Genomic DNA, 21,514 nt, shown 5'->3' with positions numbered 1-21,514 from the left:
TCCAACCACACTGGTAAGAACATTACTCCTCGGGGCTTGTGAGACGGTTGACGCGTACGTTGGTTAAAGTGTACTGGCCCACCACAGGTCACGGACAATGTTTTCTTACGAGAAAATGTGTTGTCGTGGAAGCTCGGCTATCTCCGCTTCCCAAATCTCCAGAAACTCAGTCCATCCCCTGCACAAAAACCAACCACAACGGCTTCTAGATCCCCTGAATAACGTGACAGGTTCCGTGCAAAGGAAACTGGGTGCTTCGAGTCCCGGCCGCGGCATGGGATTTTTTAGACGATCCAGTCTATACCAGCAGGTTTGGCGCGCGGGGGAGTGGTGCGTTATGCTTCGTCCCAACTTCCTCCCGTCGGCCAACAATCACTACTGTGCGCTAGGCCACTCCCCATCCAGGCGCTCCCAGCCCCACAAGCAATATACACTCAACACTCCTCCAAGCACCTCCAAGCCTGGCCTGAAGGTAGCCCAGGCCAGGGCGCAGGGCCGCCAAGGCCTCGACTCCAACGACGAGCACCTCTGGTTGCTCGGTCTAGCGCTCGTCCAAAGCGAGGGCGATCACCACGTCGCCACTCACTCGCCCAACAACTAACTGCATGGTCTCGCAAGGGAACTCATAAGAAGTGTTAGTCCCCCAATTTTGTTCCGCCTGCGGGGGGGTTTTGTGAGGGTCAGTGTCAGCAAAGACGGACGACAACAACGCACAAGGCCGTGAATCTCAGATCAAAGAGTCGTAACTACTCTTGTTCTAGAAAGCAATAACGTATTTAATTAGTAGAAATAATTTTGTATTAGATTTTGTTTTATTCGGATCGTCTATTTGTTAACACGCAGTGTTAACGTTTTTACATCCCAGTTCGCTATAGGATAGCAGCAGGCTGCCTCCGAAAGTGTTTCGGCTGAGAAAAATATCGATTTGACTGAGATTCGAACCGCTGAAAAACAAATCTCACGTGCCGCACTGAGCGGGGCACCGCCGGAGACGTCACGGCTGTAGCTGCTTGCCGCGTACGCATCACGCGGGGCGAGTCTCTAGTCAGGAGGATCTTCCTAGTCGTCTACTTTCAGGTAGAACAGGATTGAACACAACATTTACTTACCCCAAGGTGTACCTAACTTGAGATTTTGCGTGGGTGGAAGTGTTGGAGGAAACAAGCTTGGTAGCTGGGTAGGTCGGGTGGCGATCCGCATTTCGCTTCTCTCTTTCCTTCGCGTAGGAAAAGTACTGATTGAATGCAGCCCAAGGCATTTCTCCCAGCCTAGGTCTCGATTTTCCTCAACCCCTCTCGGCCTTGCATGGGTCGGGGTTCGACTCACGGCGAAAGCGGGCCGTGGGAGTTCCCTGGTCTGGCACCTTGCTGTGGTTGCGGGCACTAATAAGACCTAGAATTTGGCTTTAAAGGAGCTCCATGACCTGTGGTGGGTCAGTGCAGAAGAACCAACGTACGCGTCAACCGTCTCACAAACCCCGGGAGTATGTTCTGACCACTGTGGTGGAAAGCGGTTGTTCCCGCGATCACAGAAGTCACCAACAACTGCGGTGGGAAGAGGAAAGCACTCCCAGATTTTTACTTTTGTCCGGGTGGAGGGAGAGGGGCGTAAGTATTTACGATGCCGAGCGGATTTATTTCTACAGTCGGTTCTGATAAAGCTGCCCGTGGCACTGTCGGTTATAGCTACAACGAACTGTATAGCTACAAACAGGGACATGTCCTGGACGAAGTCCAGCAGCAGCATCGTCAAAACATCGGTGAAGGCATTTTTTATAGCATTCTGCTACTCGTGTTTCAGTGGTGGGCAACAAAACAGCTCCATACTGGGTGCTGAACACCGACTACTCCAACTACTCGGTGGTCTACTCGTGCTCCGCCGTCCTCGGCTTTCTCCGCGCTGGTCAGTGTGCGTGCATGTGTGTGTGTGTGTGTGTGTGTGCGCGCGCGCGCGCGCAGTCCATCCCCAAGACTGTCTCCACCGCTCTTTACCCTCCCCCTCCTCTCCCTCTGGTGTTAGGGCCCGGTCGGGCCTCCCCCCGCTCGGTGCCCTTGGATGCCTCGGATCCCTTGGACGGTGGGGCGCCTACGGGGTGGGCCGCTGGCTCCACGCAGGTGCTTGGCGGGCTGGCCTACCCGACCCGTTGCAGGCGTCATCAGAACAGATCAGAAGCAGAAGCGTCCCCTACGGAGCCTGCAAACGATATTCAGCCGAAAGACGCCTCGCTCGTCGCCTGGGTGGGCTGTGGGCGTGAGCTGGGCCTGGGCAAGCAGCGCCTCGGGCAAGGTGGCCTCGAGGACCGTCCATTGTGGCCACAATCTACGCATTACAGACACACTTCCACTGACTTTGACAATCGAGGCCTCGGCAAAGAGGTGGCATTTCTGTTTCAGATTTAAATTTATTTCTTCGTTTTTAGAGTCCGCGTGGATCCTAAGCAGGACAAGGACGGTCGACGACCCCGCCGTGCACAAGGCCATCGAGGAGGCGGTGGTGAAGGCGGGCATCAGCAGGAACAGCTTCCAGAAGACAGACCAGCAGGACTGCAGGGCAGCGGATTAACACCCCCTCCCTCCCCCCTTCGGACCTTACTCACGTACAATATTGGGTTTTACTATTTCTTTTGACTTATTTTTCAAACTGAAAAAGATGCTTTAGAAGTAGTAATACTTTAAGTTACCTCAGTGAGATCTCTGATGCTGTTCCCTACATTCCAGAATGCTGTGTTGGTAATGTTAGTCACACACTGCGACCAGCGGACAAAAGTGTTCAAAGAAGAACGGTTTCCAGTCAATATTGTAAATAAATAAAAATCACACGTAGTTAGTTTTGTTCTGTAATTGTTTCTATCTCTGCTACAGTCGCCTCACTATAAGAAATAACTTGAACATTGCGCGTTAAGAAAATAGTCCCTACCATCGTGATGAGCTAACTTCTAGTCTAACTATCCCACGGCTGAAAACTAAATACTAAATAATGGACCAAACTTTATCGTTTAGCACTGGATGATTCCTGTTACAAGACAGTTACGTTTAGACACTTTAATAAGAATTTTTGCGTACAGCTATCGCTCCGCCAGGTTACTCCTTATAGTGAGGCGACTGTATTGCTGCATTCACTTCGATTTAGAATGCTTTGCAGGCACATCCCAGGGTGCAGTCCATCCGCCCCAAATGACATCAAAATTATAAAACAATATCCGCAATATCACTCCAGGGCAAAGCATTTGCAAGCAGGACTGAACATTGCTCCAGGACACATGACACCTGTCTGGGCTGGGCCCTGCAAACTGGCTTTCTTCATAGTGGTAAAAATAAAAACAAATGTAGATAGAAGAATACAGAAATTCATTTAACTTACAAGCTGTTCAATACATTCTAAAATTCAACAAATGTTGACAATTTCGGTTACCTCTATAACATTTTGTTTAATATCAGTGCATTAAAAAAGATTGCGGCAAATGGGGCATGTTGACTTGTTACTTGTCTGGAACCACTTGTACTGTAAAAAACAACAACATAAAAATGTTAAAATCACTAACAGAAAACTAAATATCACTTGTTCGGTTGGATAAATACCAAGCATGTGGAGTGGAATTTCTTGCGGCAAGTACGGCAGGATAGTTTCGGGAGCTGATAGTTTGCTCCAGAAAGCACACAGAAACAAATGTAGCATTCTTCAACGCCTTCGTATCTTCGGACAACATTATTCCGCCATAAAGCCAAACCATCCCACAAAGTGCCATTCTGTCAAGGAATAAAAAAGATTCAAAAACCCTTCAAAAAAATACATATCTATGCAGTAAAAGTAAGCTGAATTTTACTCCACCTGGTGTGTGAGGAACATAGTAAGCTGCATGAGCCATCGTCGCCATTGAACTGCAGCAGCAGCATTTCTCTTGCCAACTTCCACAATCATAGGGGAGAGGGGGTGGTTTGTTGGCAAGCGAACAACCAATTCCATAACTAAATCATCTACTGTGTAGGTGGCAACAACCTCACGGACGTTTGAGTGTACCCGCACCTGAAAAGAAAAATAGCAGACTTCAAATTCAGCATCCACAGACAAGGTATGAGCCAAGTATTTCAAAATGCATTCAGTGTACATAGAAAATAATAATACGGGAGCTACTCACAGTCATATTTTCCACTGTTTTATCCTGCATTTTAGCCACTGCACACATTTCAGCGGTACAAATATGGGGACTGAAATGTTTTGAAACAACACGATCTATGAGAGTAGCTGACTTAGCATCTGAGTTTGTCCACCACTGGCGTGCAAGGGCGGGTAAGCAGCTCAACACACCAAACAGGTCGTTGCAGGCCAAATACTGTACAACACCACTAGTCCAACGAGCTATGGGGTAATTAACAAAAGAGAGAGATTTAGTCAATTTTTCGAGGTTCTTTCAAGCATTTAAGGTTTTATAGAAATATTGTCAACAAACCTCCTGATAATATATTTGGAGCTTGTGTTGAGAAGTAGTCAAGTGATTTTTTCATCTTTTCATCAAAAGCCTCTTGAGGAAGGAGGCGGAATATGTTGTTGAGTAAAGTTTCAGCATAGTTTTCAGACCTAAAATAACAAATCAATCCCAAACAAACATTAAAAATTCAATCTTGTTTAAAACTGCAACTTTTATGTATTTTAAGAAAGTAACTTACGAGTTTTTTAGCCAAATTGCATATTGACAAGTCAATTCTGTTTCTGCTTCCTTACACATATCAAGTATTAAAGACCATACCAATAAATAGCCAGTAGTATAAGTGTAAGAATCAGTAAAGGGTTGGACAGTACAACATGTTCCAAGCCTGAAGATGGGGTAAAAATAAAGAGAGTTAGCAGGTACAGTCCAGTCCAAACATTCATTTTGATATAGGTTGATGGATGTGCACAACATACTTTGCATCACTCAACATTGTTGAAACAACTGTTTGGGCATGAGCAAGGACATCTTCAAGGTGCAAAAGACTGAGTCTTTCTTCAGAATTTATGGGGCTATCATTTTCTTCATCTGCATTGTTAATGTTAGCAAAAATTGCAGCATCATGTTTTACCATATAAGGAATAATTCTGTAAAAGTTGAAAAAATAAAAAGTTTAAAAAGACAATAAAATGTAATTTTAGATCATAGTAGCAAACAATTAAAATAGGAAAACAAGACTGTAACTTACTTGAAAATTAAGTGGAAAGCAGCAAGTCGGACTGAACCTAAGTTATGTAATAGTAATGGAGGTGCTAACTTCAGAACTGGCTCAAACATGACATCACCTCCCTTCGATGATCGGAGAAATTCTATACTAAAACTTTGAATAGCCAGACCAAGCTGGGTGAGTAAAGCAACTAATGGGGGCGATTCATCTGAGGGCTTAAGATTTTCTGCAAAAGTTAAAATGAAAACAAATCACATGATTGCTCAGTCACTACAAACAAACTTTAAAATAGGGAAGTGAATTGTACACTTGCCAACAATATCTGTCCATAATGCAAGAATCTTGTGTTCACACTCTCCAGCAAATACATCCAACCATTCACGTGGAAGGCTTTCTTTAAGGGAGCCACGCTCTGCATCAACTAACTCAATACTACCCTTATTGAGCTTAAAAAGGTTCTTGTTGAAGGCTAAGAATAAGTTGCAAACTTCTTGTAAAAATGTACAAACCTACAAAAATCCACAAACATGTTAAACAAAATTAAAACAAGACAAAATCAAAGTTGAGGCATGCATGCACTCTCTGTTCTACTCACTTTTCTTGACAAGTGAGATATACCATCCTGCACATCATGTTTACCCATTATCGTTTCATAAGCGCAATGAATCCACGTGGCCATGGCAATCATTACTTGATCCCAATTACGACTACTTAATAGTTCAGGGCCACATGTCACAATTGCCCTCAGAAACTTCACAGCATGTAAAGTATCACATACCACAGCCAGAGCACAGCCATCTATAGTGCTGATAAAATAAAAAATAAAACAAAAATTAATTCTTTATGCTCAGCTGCACAGCAGGGCATTGTAATGTAATGTAATGTGTAGCAAAAACGCTTAAAAATGAAAACAAAGAACCAATTTAAAAGCCTTTTTGAAGCATTTTTGAAAAAATTTCAAGGCATCCTCATTAAAAACGGTCTTGGGAAGCTGAAAATGCTTCAAAACTCTTTTAAATTGCAATTTGACTTTTGGTTAAGTCCGAACTTGTTACGCGTCACGTTACATTACATTACAATGCTCTGCTGCACAAAACCTTTACAAATTTCCTAAAAAGAAAAAAGAAATTGACTCACTTATTGCTCACAAATCGCCAGTTACATTGAATTTGAAGTTTGTAGACAGCATCAAGCCAAACTGTTGCATGCGGCCTGATTTCCTCACTGAGACCATTAGCAAGAATATAATCAGAAATCACATCTAGATTTGACAAATCTATGTTTTGCAATGAATTGTCATCTATAGAAAGGAGAGGAATGTGTGATATTTTGCCAAAGTTACAATCTTCAGACAGCGTATTGCATGAATAGGTGACATGCCATGCTCTATGTGCTCTTTCATGAGCTGCAGATTTGTAAGACCTAAAAAGAAATATTCAAAATAATAATATTTTTTTAGATTTTCTCCGAAGAACTGAGCAGTTCATATTACATACAGCTCTTGAAGAATATCATGGACTGATGACCGTTGTGAAGAACTCAGAGTAGATATGATTTCCTTGATAGTATCCTTGGTGTCTATAGAAAGGCGATGTAGGGAGTTTCCCAATTCAGTCTATAGAACATGAAGAGGCACAGTAACAACACATGCTAATTAAAGTATTTTTTTTACTTGTACCTACAAAAATGACTAAGCATGAGAATACTTACGAAAGAAAAATGGTCAGATATATATTTCACATCATTTAAAACAACAAACATTTCTAAGAATATATCCAAAGCAAAGAATAGGTGATCTTCATTTCCTTCATCAACAAAGGGTTTAAATGACGGCACAGAAGACAATTGGTGAAGTGCAAAGGCTACAATAGCACCCCAATACCCTGCTCCCACAATTTCAATCTAAAAAAAAATATTGCACATTATAAAAGACCACATCAGACAAAATAATGTTCTTAATTTATCAAAACTGAATTCAGTAAAAGAGATACATACTAAAGGACTTCTTGGTATAATTTGTGAACTATCAATACCAATGTGAAAAGGTTCCACACAGTCAGCCAAAGACTCAATGCCTCTCCGGTGCAAAATAGAAATGCCTTTCAATCCCTTTTCTTCACCCTCTTTGCCTGTTGCTTTGTTTGAAAACAAGGAGGTCAGGAGAGTAGAACATACAGCTTTTCTCTCCTTGTCTTCATCTATATTAACAAAGCTGTCTGTCACAATTTCAACAAACTGCGCCAACTGAGACGCCACATGGGTAAGATCATCTTTTGATAAGGTTGATCTGAAATTGACAGCAAGATGAATAGACTTTAAGCGTAATTCAATAAATAAAGCTTCTCAAACAAAAGCTATAACATTAATTATAGAAAACTTACTTCCCATACAACAACATTAGAACAGCATCGACAAATGCAGAGCAAAGCTGAAGAACTGTGGAACTGGAATGCCCATGCGTACGAGCCAAAGCCCTAGTTCCATTTTTCCACAAACTAGACAATGCTTCCACCCCCAATAAAGAGTGATGTTCCCAAAGGCATATCTGAAAAGGTAAAAATGAAAGCAAGCTTCTTTTGAAAAATGACTCAAGTGAATGACAATACTAAAATGTGCACAAGTGACTACACAGACAGTTCACTACACTGTACCTGGAATGCTACAGATAGAACTCTTTCAGGAGAAGACATAGTACGTAGGTATGGACTCTGCTCAATGTATAGTTTTGTAATAATATTTGCAGCAACTGAGGTCCACTGAGGAAGCCCTGCACTGGAGTGAACAGTGTCTTCCCATTGAATAACTATTGCACTCAGAACATCTTCTAGGGTAGCATGGCAGAAAACGTGATCTGAAAGTAGATGCAAAATTTTATGATAATTGACATAAAGGGTTTGAACTAAGATTTGTGAGCACACAAACTTGGCAATGTCTTACCACCATCATCAGCAATACTAAAACCTGATGACAAAAGGTCCCAAGTTGTCATCAAGGCAGTATCAGACATTAAAGCTAGTTCAGTCATTTGTTTTATTACTGGTGTAAGTTGAGGACTCCTGAGCCATGTAGAAGCTGCCCCACCACACAAAACATTTTCTTCAACAAGCCATAACAATTGATGAACATCTAAACCACTCTGAAAAGATACCAAGGTCAGATTAATGTTTCTTAATCCTCCTAAAATTCTTGAAAAATAGAAATCATCAAAAATTTTAGACGTTAATTCTTACTTTCAGCAATTGATCAAAGAGTTGATTCTGCTGTTCTACAGGTAACTTGGCAAGGAGCGGAACACAAAATGATACTGCAGCATGACAAAATAGGGTACTTTTGGGTTGAAGCCAAGTGATAAGATGTTGGGAGAATAGTTCCTCCTCACTGGTAAAAGAAACAATGTATGAACATAGAAAAGTAAAAGATATTTAAGTTGCCAATGAAAAAATTTTGTTTTGGCTCACCTGGAAATATTGACTGATTTTGCCAAATCAGAGTAAAGAGAAGATAGGCTAAGAACTTTAGAGAGAGAGGCTAAGGCAGTTAAATAATCAACACACTCTGAATTCATGACAGCTTGCATGTAGCAAGAACATAAGGCTTTAGCCATACTCTGGACTTTAGCATATGTGACTGCACTAGGGATATATTTGCTTTCTTCAGGGGAGCTTTCCTCCGCCAAATCTTGCACATTGAGATCAGCAAATTTGACCTGACGGATGTAATAAAAAGAATCATTGAAAAGCCAAAATTTATTTGTTAAATAAAGAGATGGATAATTGGGAAGTTGCAAAGTTTAAACTCCCCATAAGAGTTTACTTACTTTCATAGGTCGGCTCTGTTTTTCCAGCATGCATGTGATAAAGTCTACCTGTGACTTTAACACACTTTTCAATGGAAGAGGCTCTCGTTTCAGAGGTATTTCATTAACGTCTAAATTATTGAGGGCTTCACTATCAGTTTCTTTCATAGAGTTAGAATTAACAGGCTCCTTTGCCTCTTCCAGCTGCTCCTGTAAAGCCATTCTTTTAAGTTCAGTAGTTAGATCGGAACAGAAGGAATGCAAATGTTTCTGTTGAACAGAATCCTCTGAAGATCGACCCCAAGAGTGAAGCAATCTAGAAATGCTGTAGTATAATGCTTCAGAAGCATGTGTTTTTTTACAAGTTTGAATGGTTTCACACAAGCACGGAAGCAAATGGTTCTTCAGTAACTCTTGCCCCAAAGCCTCATTATCTTGGTTCAGCTGAATGACATATTGTAAGCATTCAACAAATGCATTTGCAACTGCTTTACTTTCAGACAAGCTCAACTGAACTGTCCGTTGATTAAACCTGCAAATCACATTCATCACAGTAATTCAGAGTTGCAAATATCAAAAGTCGAAGACTCTCACATCACAATACAAGACTTAAGGCTTTATAACAGTGACTTTGCTCACCCTGTCTGTATGCTGCTAAAAAATTTACCATGGAAAGTATTTGTATCTTTCAGAATTTTGCCTGGCATTTTACTCAACAGCGGCAAAAGAGATGGAAAGATAGCTGCTGCTGATCCCTTTCCACCTTCACGACATACTCTTAGTAGTTTGGGTAAAACAAGTTTCTCAAAAGATACTGCTTCAAGGAGTCCCTCCAAAGCAATCAGAGCTACAAGGGTAGCCTCCCAAACTACTGAGAGAACAGTTGCATCAGATTCGTCAAGAGAACCAAAGACTGCTTGACCAATCCGTTTTTCTTCACCTAAAATAAAAAACTGTGCATTCTGACACAAAGCTATCAAAGCACTGAACCAAGCACCCCTCACTTGAGGAGACTGATGTTTGTTAAGTTTCCAAAACTTGGCATCAGATACAAGTTTTTGGTTCATTTCTCTAGCAGAAATTAATTGGTCACCAGAAAGCCTTGTCAAGTACAATGCATATCCTTGGAGACTACTAATCAGAGTTCGAATGTACTTGGATTCAATCTCTTCTGGGGTCATGGTTTTAGCATTGCAGAGAGTTTGAGGAGTGTGAACAATCAAGTTTTCATAGATGAAATTTAAAATTTCTTCCTGGCAAAATGCTATAGCTTCTGACATTTTCTTTGGTGGAAAGGCTTCATTAAAAGCCAGAGTGGCAGCAGATGCAGCAGGGGCATAAGTGTCACACTGGGCAACAAACCATGGGCCTGCTAATTGTTTGAGGTATGGGGCTATATTGCGCTTCACTTTAGAAACAACTGATCTATGAGCCACATGAGATGCCTCACGAACACGATGTTCAACATCCAGAGCAAGTAGTGAATACAATCTTGGCCAGAATGGTAAAATTGCCAAGACCTGATCAGGTTCTGATGACCCACAGAGCTGAGCAAATTCCTGCAAGGCCTGAAAAACAGGTTGAAATAGAAAGCATATTCAATTTGATGAAAACATTCAATTACAATGGTATCATAATTTCTAAATATTTTTCAAACTTACCTTTAATTTTGTTACCCCATCTTTTTTGTTCATTTTTTTTAGAACTACTTGAAAGTTTGGATCAAGGTGAGAATCTGCCATTTGCTCATCTACACCCATGCTTTCTTTCAGAGAGCTAAAGCTCATAAATGGATTAATTGGAGCTGAGCCAAGCATCTCAGCGCTGCGCCCACTGCTTGATGGCTAGAACAGACAACAAAGTTTTATATTTTTCAACTGTCATTACATTCACTGTCAGACTACACATCTAATTGGCAGAAGAAACAGCTTTAAAACAAAATTTGCGTGAGATAGTGGGCTAAGAGGCGAGTTAACTCCTCCTAGATCTGGATTGTTGCAATCCTGCGCCAATCCAGCACACACAAATCTTCAAATATTCGTCATTCATATAGATTGACAACCATACGGATGGAGGTGAAACTGTTTAAAATTGATTAAACTAATCATTCTGAATAGAGTGAACAATTATTTTAAAAGTAATTTGATAACATTCACTGTCCATACGAAACACACATACGTCACGAAACTAGCATAACCTGAAATTTAATATTTTTAACTCCTTAAGGCTATTTATCTTACCCGAGCATTGTTTTTGGTACGTTGTGAATTCTTGTCTTTACCCATTTTGTCCAATTTAATATTGCAAAACGGGTGTAAAACGGGGTTTTAACACAAACTGTTCGATCAAAACATTCGAACTCTACACAGCACTGCCATATTCAACGCCTTCTGCTATCAAAACGTCCGTCTTTTCCTTTTCCCTCTTCTTCTGTTGTTTTTTGTTAACCTCAAATCAGTCAAGATCAGCTGGGAGTTCGGGGAACATTAACTTCAGCACTGGATGTCGATATTTAAGGCATAAAAAATGTTGATTTCTCGGGCCTTGCCAGTTCTTCGTAATACTCTTCTCAAATCAAACACTAAAAATATCGCGAGGGTTCCCGTAAGAAACAGTGGTGGTGTTGGGTATGTATTTAGATTGGCACTTGCTTCAGCCTTCATCCTATCTTTGTGTCATTATTGATATCCCTATCTAGTCCATACTGCACGTTTTGGTAGTATATCCAAATTGTTTCCATTAGGTAAACAATTGGGTTTTGTGAAATGTGCTAGTGTCGTGTTCTGTCGTCAACACAATTCTGTTGTTACTTCTTCAGAAGACAGTTCTTGTGATAGCTTAAAATTGAAAACTTTAGTCTACCTTTCTGTTTTTTTAAACTTGTAATAAATATGACAATATGACTAATGTAACCTTCATGTTGATTCCTTTCCCAGAGTCCGGTATCGTAATTCAACTCCAATCCCTGAAATCCCAAGCATCGAGAGAGCTACAGATGCTTGCTATATAATCTTCTGGTGGTGGGTGTGCTACAAGTTTATGACAAGTTACGATCATCTTATTGTAAGTAAAAATCAACCTAAAATTTTGGAGAGAACAAATGCTGAAATCTACTGATCTCCTTGCCAAAATGATAAAGGGAGAAATTTAAAACCTAAATTACTTATTGTCCTGTTAACAATCCCGAACATCCAACTTTTCTGATTTTTCTGGTGGAGTATTTTAGAAGTCAGCATAAGCTCCGTTAAAATATAGCTCCTTTTACTTTGTGACTTGTCCAAATTTTAATCCTTGTTTGGGTTGTGAATTTCTCTCTTCTTTTTGTCAAGGAGGCAATGAATCATCTTAAACCATTTAATCACTTTTCAATTGTACTTTTCAGGGAGAATATCCGTATCCTGATCCGTTAGCATGGACTGATGAGGAACTAGGTGTTCCCCCAGATGACTATGAACCACCTAATCGCAATTAGATCTATATTTAAACAAACCAATTCAAATATAAAAAACTAGCTGTGCTTACTGTACATAAACCAGTTTAATGGAATAAATTTTTAAAATCTGCTTACAGGGATGACGATTAGTTTTTTTGAAGGAATGCCTGGACTATTTGTCATATTACACTGGTCTCTTTTTGTTGTTTGCAAAGATTATGTCGAGAGCCTTTTTAAATGCCCTGTAATCAACCTCATCTCTTAGTCCCCGCTCAACTCCAAAGGACTTTTGAACTGCAGCTAACTCTGGCATAGAGAGGAGAGTCAACATATTTCGTAAGGCTAATGCTTTGGTGAACTGCTCTTGTGTGACTGAGCCAATTTTCTCATGGTCATAGTCCTGTTCACAACAAATGGTTCATGTTATTTGCGATTTTATAGAAAGTAGTTTTCCCAATATACCAAAACATCTTTGCATACCATGAAGATGTCCTCCAAATTTGGATGAGGTTTATGAGCTAACTTTTGTAATGCACGGCTTGCAAGTGCTCTCTCCTCATAATTCAAGAAGTTTCTGTTAGTTTCATTAGGAGGAACATGCTGTAGAGGTGTTATCAGTGGTGCTCTCTGTAGTTCATCCACAGTTAGAGCCTCATCCACAACACCATTAAATCTAGCATAGTCAATCCAACCAGGTTGTTTTACTGCTCCAAATCTGCAAGCAAAATTGTGTTCAAAATGAGTAGATAAATTATAAACCTTTTGTCTGTATGTGACACTGTGTAGAGTTGGGTACTTCAAACTTACACATGTGATAGTGTTGCAATTTCAGTTCTGGTGAGTCCAAAATTTAGGACATTGAGGACCCTTTCAAAATCTTCCTTTGAAACGACATTGTGGTTGAAACTATCATAGTCTTTCATTGCATCTTTTATTCGGACCCTCTCTCTCACCACCTGCAGAAGAACATTTTGTCAAAAGAGTGCTGGTTCTAATATTGTCTCCAAAAGAGAGACACTTACCTTGGCTTTTATTTTTGCGAGTATCCATACTATATCTTTCTCACGGCGTTCTGGATGATCATTCCATTCTTTCCAGTTAACCAGTTTTCGATTTTTAAAGTAATCTTCATACTGGAAAACAAAGGCAATTTTTGCATGCAAAGTCTCTCTTGTAGCAATTGCATATTGGTAAAATAGAAACATTTCCTTACTAGAGGTTCCTCTAAAGTTCCAGGTTCTACTTCACGCAGCAGTCTGTAGTAGTCAACCCCCATGTCGTCACTAAATCTTTGCTCGAGTGCATACAAGTGTTCCTTGGGGGGCAGTAATGAATTGAATACCAAGCATTGGCGGAACTGAGCCCTTGAGACGTGGCCTTTGTTTAGCCTGCAACAATTGTTCATGTAGACACAAGAAATTGGAACTCCATTGCACTGCATCAATGCTGAATTCAAGTCTGACTCACGGATCGTAGTCGTGGAAGATGGGCCTGAGGTTGATGCGCCTCTTGTGGACGCGGTGCTTGAGCTGCTCGACGGCGTCTTCGCACAGGTCGACGACTCGCACGCACGCCTTCAGCCACGGGAGCCTGCCGGGGGGCGCCACGTCGAGCACGTCCTGACCCGGGGAGTCCACCTCGAAGGTGGGGGTCTTCTCCAAGGTGCGCGGCGAGAACACTGCAAACCGGAGAGACGGCCATATGATGAGCCGCAGCATCGCCCCTGTGGGCGGCCCCGGCGGCCCCGCCTCTGCTGGAGCAGGACGCGGGCAGACAGACCGTGGTCGATGTCGTCCGTGAAGGTGGTGTGGATGACGCGCTGATCGTCGTTGGGGTCCGTGTACATGGTGGTCACGATGTCAATGTCGGGCTCGGCCAGGTACAGCCGCTGGGTCCCCGCCAGCCCCATGGCGTCCAGGCAGCGCCTGAACTGCTCCCGCGTGACGCGGCCGCAGCGAAGGGGGTCGAAGTCCTGCAACGTGAGGGGGACAACAACGTTGAGGGAAGGGAAGGGAAGGCCAACACACATACATTCCACCTCTTCTTGTCACCTCTGCCCTGGCAGGACTTCCCCCTATTGCCCCCCCCCCCCTTCTCTCTCGTGTATACTTCCCTTTCAGCTCACTTGCCTTGAAGAACTCAGCCACCCTGATGCGGTGGCGCCAGACGTACTGCTGGATGCGGCGCAGCACCCTGTGCAGGGACTCGCGGTCCCGCGGCGGCCTGGACACGGGGTGGAAGATGGCCTGCGGCCCGAACACCGTGTCGAGCGCGATGTTGCCCACCTCCGGGCGCGGGAGCCTGGGCAGCTCCGCGGAGATGGCCCTCGTGGGGAAGCGGGCTATGAGGTCGCCGCCGACGTCCAGCATCTGCTTCTCGGTCAGTGTCTTGGTGATCCTGTCGATGACCTCGAGGAACGCCACGTAGTTTACTGTGTAGCTGCTCTTCATGAACTTTTTGAGTAGGAGCTGGAAGTCCACACCGGCCACGAGAAGGCGAAGGTGGTCAAGGATTCGGGCAAAGTGGCTCACAGTCACAACACCTTCGTTTTTAGTGAGCTGGAATTTTTTTAAAGAAATATTTTAAAAATTAAAAGTAGGAGTGCACCTCGTTGAAAATTGATTTTTTAAATGTATCGTCACCAGTTCATAATCCTGGAAGTATGGGCGGAGAACTAATTTTCTCATGTTTACAGCAGTAGCTATCTTTGTAAGAAGTATTTTGAGTCTACGCTCTTCTGTGATGCTGAGGGCATTAACATGGAAGGGGTCATCCCATTCGTGTCCAGAAACCAGTGGAGTGTTTTGCTGGAAGTCAGGTACTTAAAGCAACAAGTGAAGATTAGAAGAAAATCCCACAGTGAAGAAATTTACAGATTGATAGATACACTCACTGTTGTCATGAATAGTAGAGCAAAATTGTCCATACAATATGCGTCCATCCTGAACCCGAAAGTAGTCGGTTATTTCTGCTATCTCTTGATCTGAAAGTCCAATCTCTCCACGCAGAACTCCAGATAGTACACCAACAAAATTTGACTCTGAGGAAAATTGATAATGCCATTAGTTTTACCGATGCTTAACTATTAGTCTGCCAAAAATATTACAATTATTTAGGTACCTGATATGAGATTGTTGCCCTCTGGATCAAGCGGTTTAAAATATTTCCACAGGTCCACATTTACTCGGAATACAGCAGCTCTTATTTTGTTCAGTGCTCGCCATACATCGGTCAGTTCCTGTAAACCAGTAAAGTTTATGAGCTGAGTTTCAAGATAAATGTAGTAACTTCCAAGTCTTAAAACTATTTAAATATTTTCACCTTTTTGTGATCCCGCATTGTGCTGGATGTTTTTGGTTAAAAGTTCACTCTGAGAAATTTGCTATTTTAATAGTAAAAATGAATCTGATTCAAAGGGTTAATTTCATGTTCACTTTGGCCAAGACATTGTTGAAATCGGATTTGCCCGCTATTAGTTAAGGAGGAACCGGCTTTCAAAAACAAACAGAAAAAACAGTTGAAATGTGGAACTGGTCAGTACGTTCCGACCGGCAAGAAATTAACGAAAAATAAGCCACCACGGTAAACTGAAGGAAGTATTTATTTTTCCTATATTCCTTAAACAATTTCTTCAAATTTGCCTCTTAAACATTACGAAGAAGATGCAGTCTTCAGAGAAAAACAATCTTAATTTTTATCGTGTTTGCGGCGTGCTCTTGGTTTCTGACAGTACTCTCCGGGTCAATGTCGAATGGCCCGTCGGCCAGCACGAGCACCACAAACGGAGCCCTCTGATTGGCCAGCGGCGCCGCCCCCACCCACCCTTGAGTCTACTTTTCCCAGAGTGCACTGCCCTGCTGACCCGACAGTGACGCAGCCTCACTCATTTTGCTTCTCTTCCACATCGACGCCAGAGTCAGCGGCTTTTCATCCGCTCCTAAATTTCACAGCCACCATGGCAGAAAACCAGGACTATAACAACGGTTTTAATCAGGATATTACTGAACAAGAATATCAGCAAGATGATCAAATGAACGGTGGAGGCGATGCGCCTCAAGATAGTGGTAGCGCCGAGGCTCCTGGCAAGGATGACGAGAGGTAAGCAATCTGGCGTTCTCGCCACCTCCCCTACGACTTCGTCTACCGCGTCCTTTTCGCCGGCCGGAAACTTTATTTATACTCCAATGAAGGGCATTAATGTTCGCTCACTGATACTCGAGTTCAAAACGGCCGTAGCTAACTTGTTATGGCTTGTAGCTTTCAATCCGTTTTCGCCACGGCTTCGTTGTGTTTTGACCCAAGCGTGTCCAAAGGGCGTGCCTATGTTTGCTCACTTTTTTACTTAGCTATGCAGACTTAACGTTCTTGTTGCGAACTGCGTGCCGCATTTTTTCGGTACAGTTCTTTCGTTATGAAGTGTTCATTGTGCATGAAATCGTCGCCGTTCTATTCCGTATCGATTTTTCCATTTTCTCATCATGGCGGCATATCCGAGAACGCTTGGGTTGTAAGCGTCGCTCACCGCTGTTGAAGCCCGTGAGACCCTCACAGTTAAATACTACAATGATCTCTGTAGGGCTGCCACACGCCAGAAATTGTTCTATTTTTTCAGCTGTTTTGAAACTTGGTTAAGTGAGAAGCCCTGGTAGATTTGTATTACTTTGCCGGTCGTTTATAACTTTGTTCCACGCTGGCGTGGCGGCCATTTTCTAGTCATGTAACCTACATATCAAATTAGTATAGCCCTAAGTTTGTTCCTTTTTTTTCCTGGGATTTGTGTTTTCTATCAGATGTGAAGTAGCTTTTCAGAGGGGACTAAGCTCATTAAAGTCTTTCTCTTACTCAGCCGTCCCAGAATGGATTCTCTTGAAGTAAATGGTAACTTTTGTAATACAGAGTATTAGTGTAAATTTTCTTGAGTTCTATAGCTACTTTTTTTCAGCAGTTAAGTCAGTTAAAGCCGTTATTTCTGTTTTGTGCCTTTTGCCTAAGAAATGCCTCCGTTTACTTATGAGTTTGGTCTTGGTAATTTTTTGAGCAGATGTTTACATTACAGGTCTAATGTTGGTGCATTCTTGGTTCATCTTTTCTCGGGAACTTTTTTATATCATGGGTTGTTCGCTTTATTTGTTTCGGGTCAAATAACTTAAATGATGGAGGCGTTTTATGGCATAAGGCATAATTAAGAAATCTTTTATAGTAAATGTAAATAATGAATCTTTGAAACTTGGTCAACTTTTTCTGCAGTCCATGCTGATAATTGCAACATCCTATAAAACTTATTATTTTTGCCAAATCTTAAGTTAAATAACTTTTCAATAATCTTAACACTTTCCAGTTCTCTTCCAAATCAACTCGTAGGCCTTAGCTCTAAGCTTTACTTGCCCTGTACTTCCTTTCCTTCAGTTACATTTTGCTCTTGTGGATTCCAGGTAATTAATTTCAGCCTTGTTACAAAATTTATAGCTGTTGATTAATTTGTGTAGAACTAAGATTTGGTGGCAGTTATTTCCTAGTAACTATGTCCATGAGTTTTGATCATAACTTTATTAGTCTTTCAACCTGTGCCTGCTCTCAACGAATTCAACTTTGTCTGGCTCTCAAGCCTTAGCAGCTAATTAGTTTTTTGGTGGTCAGTAAGTACTTCTAACGTCGTTGGTTGTCTTCAAGACAAAATGTTCCTGAAGAAAGGAGGATCATGGTTCTGGAGAGGTGCTCACTAACCTGTCTTCCTTTCCTGCAGGTGACATGCCTCACCACAGCAGTCGGGGGAGCTGAGCGCGGGGAGCAGGCCCATGGTATTTATCCCTGGGTTACTTTCTTGTGGTCAAAACGAATTTCGTCTGGTCAGACAAGGCCATTTTTTTTGCTTTGCTCGTTGGGCCAACTAAATGTAATTGACCAGTATCACTGTCAGTCTTCAATATAATTTTGTCATATCTCACAATTTTGTCATCCAGCATCATTTTTCGTAACTATTTCAGATGTTTTTCTTCCTTCTGGAGATATTGCAGATTCCATTTGAAGTTCAGTTTGCTGCCGTTTGTTCGTTCCTAAGGATTTTCTTTCTCTTGCATTGACTGTACAGTAATTTTCTTGTTTGATACACTCTAGGATACTTTAAAACCTTAAAGCCAGGTTAAAGTAAAGCTTCCTTGGCTAGACTTAGATCTCAGCTCAATGACCTCCCTTCTTATAGAAAATCTATCGTTTCAGGAAACTCTTTGTTGGAGGTCTCAGCTGGGAGACTACAGATAGTGAGTACTTTTCACAATAGTCAATGCAAGTCAAATTGGAGGGGAGGGTGGTTCCCACTCAGGAGAGTAGAGGCCTTTCATCTGTGAGCTTTCATCAAACTTGTACTTATGTGCCTTTGAATTTTCAGAGGAGCTGAGGGAACACTTTGGATCTTATGGCGAGATTGAGAGCATCAACGTTAAGACTGATCCCACCACCGGACGATCAAGAGGTTTCGCCTTCATCGTCTTTTCACAATCATCGACCATCGATAAGGTGAGTGTGGAGTGTCTTTTGTTTAAGGTTCAGACTATATGATGTATTTTTAACTTTCGTTCTCCTGACATTCCTTTGATGTCAAAATAAATATCTGATAGTCTGATTATTATTTTATTTTAAGTTCTAAGGGTTTCATAGACTTAATGATGTATTTTTAACTTTCGTTCTCCTGACATTTCTTTGATGTCAAAGTACATATCTGATGGTCTGATTTATCGTAAGGTAAATTCAAAGGGTTTCATAGACTAGATGATGTGTTTTAAACTTTCGTTCTCCTGACATTACTTTGATGTCAACTTGAATCTGATGGTCTGACAATCCTAAGTCACCTAATAGAATATGATTTTTTTAAACTTTCGTTCTCCTGATACTTGTTGATAATTATTCAGAGTGTTTCTCTGGCTGAATTCCTTCCAAAGTGCTATCAATTCTTTTTTTTTCTTGGTTTAACATTTTATTCTGATTTTAGGTATTACAAGCTGGAGACCATATTATCAATAACAAGAAGGTTGATCCCAAGAAAGCAAAGGCCAGGCATGGAAAGATCTTTGTTGGTGGTCTGACCTCAGAGTTGAGCGACGATGAGATCAAGAACCACTTCGCACAGTTTGGCACAGTAAGTACTGCTGACTTGTCTATTATCACTCTTCCCATTCCGATGATGGTTTCCAGTTCTGCTACTGAGTACTTTTGAGGAGAACTATACCAATAATACTGAGGATGGGAAGAGCACTGTTATAGCACGTATAAGGCATTGATCTGAACTAATTCGTTGTACTTGCTCTTGTTTTCAGATTGTAGAGGTTGAGATGCCATTCGACAAGACTAAGAACCAAAGAAAAGGCTTCTGCTTCATCACATTTGAGTCAGAGCAAGTAGTTATGGAACTACTGAAGAACCCTAAACAGTCCATCAGCGGCAAAGAAGTTGATGTGAAAAAAGCCACACCCAAGCCCAATGAGATGGGTGGTATGCGAGGTGGACGAGGAGGACGAGGTGGCAGAGGGCGTGGCCGAGGTGATCATTTGGGTTTGCTAGGACACTGGGAGAGAGTGGGAAAGTCATGGGGTGCTGGTTTTCCATGATGGGTTCAGTTCTGCTACTGATTAGCATTGAGGAAACTTTTACCAATTAAATTTACTGAGAACAGCACTTTGAAAGCCATGGGGATTTTTGCTCTTTGATTCAAAAACAACCATCATAAGGTTTAAAGTAAAGAAAGGCCATCAGCCCAAACTAATTTTGATCCTTTTTTTCTAGGAGGCTACGGAGGCCAAGGCTGGGGAAACCAGGGCTACGGGGGCTATGGCTATGGCCAGGGCTATGATGGTTGGTATTTTTGTAAATTTAGCGTAAACACTAATCCTCATGAGCTAATAGATTCCCACACCCCTCCCACTCGTCATTGAGTTAGATAGTTTGTTAGACACTTTAAAACATCGTTGTTTTGTTTTCAGGATATGGCGGTGGTTATGATTACTATGGTGGTGGATATGGAGGCTACGGTGGTGGATATGGTGGATACGACTACAGTGGCTACAATAACTACGGAGGCTATGGTGAGTTCTTGGGTTGATAAACAATAAAAAAACAAAAAATTATGGATGCTTCGCAATTCATTCACCTGGTTTTTGATGTTCTTCACTGTGAAGTCCACACCCAGCCGAGTTTGCCATGTAATGCCAATTTGATAAATTTCTATGTCTATTAAATGTATATATCTTTCAAATCCTGCTACCTTTTAAATATTAAATTTACGGGGAGTAATTATTGGTCAATTGTGTATTTAGTGTGCTTGCTTGGTTGTCTTGATGGGATGAGTGGAGCAACCATTTTCCATTGCTTTGTGGCTAAAATTGCGACTTTGTGGTTGGTGTTGCAGGAGGAAGTGGTGGCTATGGAGGCAAAACAGGCAGGGGTCGGTCTGCGCAGAGGCATCAACCATATTAAGGGACGAATCTTCTCATCATCATTCACTCATGGTGGGTCATTAGTGCTTTAGGGTGAATTTCAATTCCTATCTTTGCAATTTGCAGTCCTTAAATATCTTGTTAGCTGAGCATGTGTAGATAGGCTATTATAAATTGTGGTATCTCATCTTTGTAATGTGCTGATTTTCTATGATGGGTTCAGTTCTGCTACTGAGATATATTGAGGAAACTTTACCATTAAACTTTCTGAGAAAAAATGCAATTACAGCTTGTCAATCCCTTATTTGTCTAGTTAATGTGGTTAGTGCCTTGACTTGCTGTTTATTCAGAAGCATGCAAAGAAATTTTGGAATGATTGCTATCCTATGATGGGTTCAGTTCTGCTACTGATACTTTTGAGGAAATCTATACCATTAAATTCTGAGGTAGCATATGTGTGATTCTGTAGTTCTTAATGCTTGGCCTGCTATATTTGTTTTAGTTTTGTCCAAATTTAGTTATTAGTTCCCATTGACTTCTGGGACATTGTGCTTAGAAGTACATGAAGCATGTGTACTTGCGAATAATGTTGCTATGTGCTATTCAATGATGGGTTCAGTTCTGCTACTGATATACTTTGAGGATACTTTACCATTAAATATTCTGAGAAATAGCACCAGGGCAACCTATGGTAGTTTCAGTTTCA

At 41.6% G+C, this 21,514-nt stretch overlaps 5 protein-coding genes across 10 annotated transcripts in view; 3 read left to right on the top strand and 2 right to left on the bottom strand.

Moving 5' to 3' along the window:
- The window catches only part of LOC113216629 (apolipoprotein D-like), a gene marked incomplete in the record, with an annotated part of 5,595 nt that extends 2,769 nt beyond the window's left edge, over positions 1 to 2,826 (top strand). The window contains 2 exon segments of the mRNA XM_052273499.1: positions 1,801 to 1,902; positions 2,420 to 2,826. Coding sequence (XP_052129459.1) covers positions 1,801 to 1,902; positions 2,420 to 2,562 — 245 coding nt within the window.
- A 33-nt stretch (positions 2,827 to 2,859) lies between these two features.
- LOC113216625 (E3 ubiquitin-protein ligase listerin) lies at positions 2,860 to 11,376 on the bottom strand. Of its 3 annotated transcripts, none has more exons than XM_052273497.1 (24): positions 11,190 to 11,376; positions 10,611 to 10,793; positions 9,589 to 10,517; positions 8,971 to 9,481; positions 8,612 to 8,859; positions 8,384 to 8,531; positions 8,091 to 8,289; positions 7,805 to 8,004; positions 7,535 to 7,698; positions 7,149 to 7,440; positions 6,864 to 7,055; positions 6,650 to 6,768; positions 6,291 to 6,575; positions 5,749 to 5,959; positions 5,467 to 5,662; positions 5,175 to 5,379; positions 4,903 to 5,073; positions 4,665 to 4,811; positions 4,448 to 4,575; positions 4,136 to 4,356; positions 3,829 to 4,023; positions 3,579 to 3,746; positions 3,412 to 3,501; positions 2,860 to 3,326 (listed from the first exon to the last, which is right to left on the bottom strand). In XM_052273497.1, the coding sequence occupies exons 1-23, from the start codon at positions 11,232 to 11,234 to the stop codon at positions 3,442 to 3,444; spliced, it is 5,217 nt and encodes a 1,738-aa protein (XP_052129457.1). In that variant the 5' UTR covers positions 11,235 to 11,376; the 3' UTR covers positions 2,860 to 3,326; positions 3,412 to 3,441. The 3 variants fall into 3 exon arrangements, with proteins under 3 accessions (XP_052129457.1, XP_026292155.1, XP_026292154.1); XM_026436370.2 differs by having other exon boundaries at positions 2,860 to 3,297; XM_026436369.2 differs by lacking the exon at positions 2,860 to 3,326 and having other exon boundaries at positions 3,331 to 3,501.
- A 50-nt stretch (positions 11,377 to 11,426) lies between these two features.
- On the top strand, positions 11,427 to 12,516 carry LOC113216630 (NADH dehydrogenase [ubiquinone] 1 beta subcomplex subunit 2, mitochondrial). The gene is made up of 3 exons (XM_026436385.2): positions 11,427 to 11,576; positions 11,886 to 12,012; positions 12,332 to 12,516. The coding sequence occupies exons 1-3, from the start codon at positions 11,476 to 11,478 to the stop codon at positions 12,419 to 12,421; spliced, it is 318 nt and encodes a 105-aa protein (XP_026292170.1). The 5' UTR covers positions 11,427 to 11,475; the 3' UTR covers positions 12,422 to 12,516.
- Positions 12,463 to 15,851, bottom strand: LOC113216626 (uncharacterized). Its single transcript, XM_026436371.2, has 12 exons — positions 15,704 to 15,851; positions 15,503 to 15,620; positions 15,276 to 15,422; positions 15,025 to 15,203; positions 14,512 to 14,940; positions 14,162 to 14,354; positions 13,850 to 14,060; positions 13,596 to 13,770; positions 13,405 to 13,515; positions 13,190 to 13,338; positions 12,863 to 13,097; positions 12,463 to 12,782 (listed from the first exon to the last, which is right to left on the bottom strand). The coding sequence occupies exons 1-12, from the start codon at positions 15,719 to 15,721 to the stop codon at positions 12,567 to 12,569; spliced, it is 2,181 nt and encodes a 726-aa protein (XP_026292156.1). The 5' UTR covers positions 15,722 to 15,851; the 3' UTR covers positions 12,463 to 12,566.
- A 383-nt stretch (positions 15,852 to 16,234) lies between these two features.
- LOC113216628 (RNA-binding protein squid) overlaps positions 16,235 to 21,514 on the top strand; it is a 6,380-nt gene continuing 1,100 nt past the window's right edge. The window contains exons 1-8 of one of the 4 annotated variants that reach the window (XM_026436378.2): positions 16,237 to 16,480; positions 18,599 to 18,639; positions 18,768 to 18,895; positions 19,368 to 19,514; positions 19,693 to 19,915; positions 20,159 to 20,227; positions 20,356 to 20,457; positions 20,781 to 20,880. In XM_026436378.2, the coding sequence (XP_026292163.2) occupies positions 16,338 to 16,480; positions 18,599 to 18,639; positions 18,768 to 18,895; positions 19,368 to 19,514; positions 19,693 to 19,915; positions 20,159 to 20,227; positions 20,356 to 20,457; positions 20,781 to 20,848 (921 nt within the window). In that variant the 5' untranslated portion in view covers positions 16,237 to 16,337 and the 3' untranslated portion in view covers positions 20,849 to 20,880. Of the gene's footprint in view, positions 16,481 to 18,598; positions 18,640 to 18,767; positions 18,896 to 19,367; positions 19,515 to 19,692; positions 19,916 to 20,158; positions 20,228 to 20,355; positions 20,458 to 20,780; positions 20,881 to 21,514 lie in introns of all 4 variants that reach the window. The other 3 variants (XM_026436379.2, XM_026436380.2, XM_052273498.1) reach the window with 3 other exon arrangements.

Source organism: Frankliniella occidentalis, unplaced genomic scaffold, assembly GCF_000697945.3.
Source record: "Frankliniella occidentalis isolate FOCC.00 unplaced genomic scaffold, Focc_3.1 Scaffold275, whole genome shotgun sequence".
NCBI classification, from domain to species: domain Eukaryota; kingdom Metazoa; phylum Arthropoda; class Insecta; order Thysanoptera; family Thripidae; genus Frankliniella; species Frankliniella occidentalis.
This window is presented reverse-complemented; position numbering and strand designations above follow the sequence as displayed.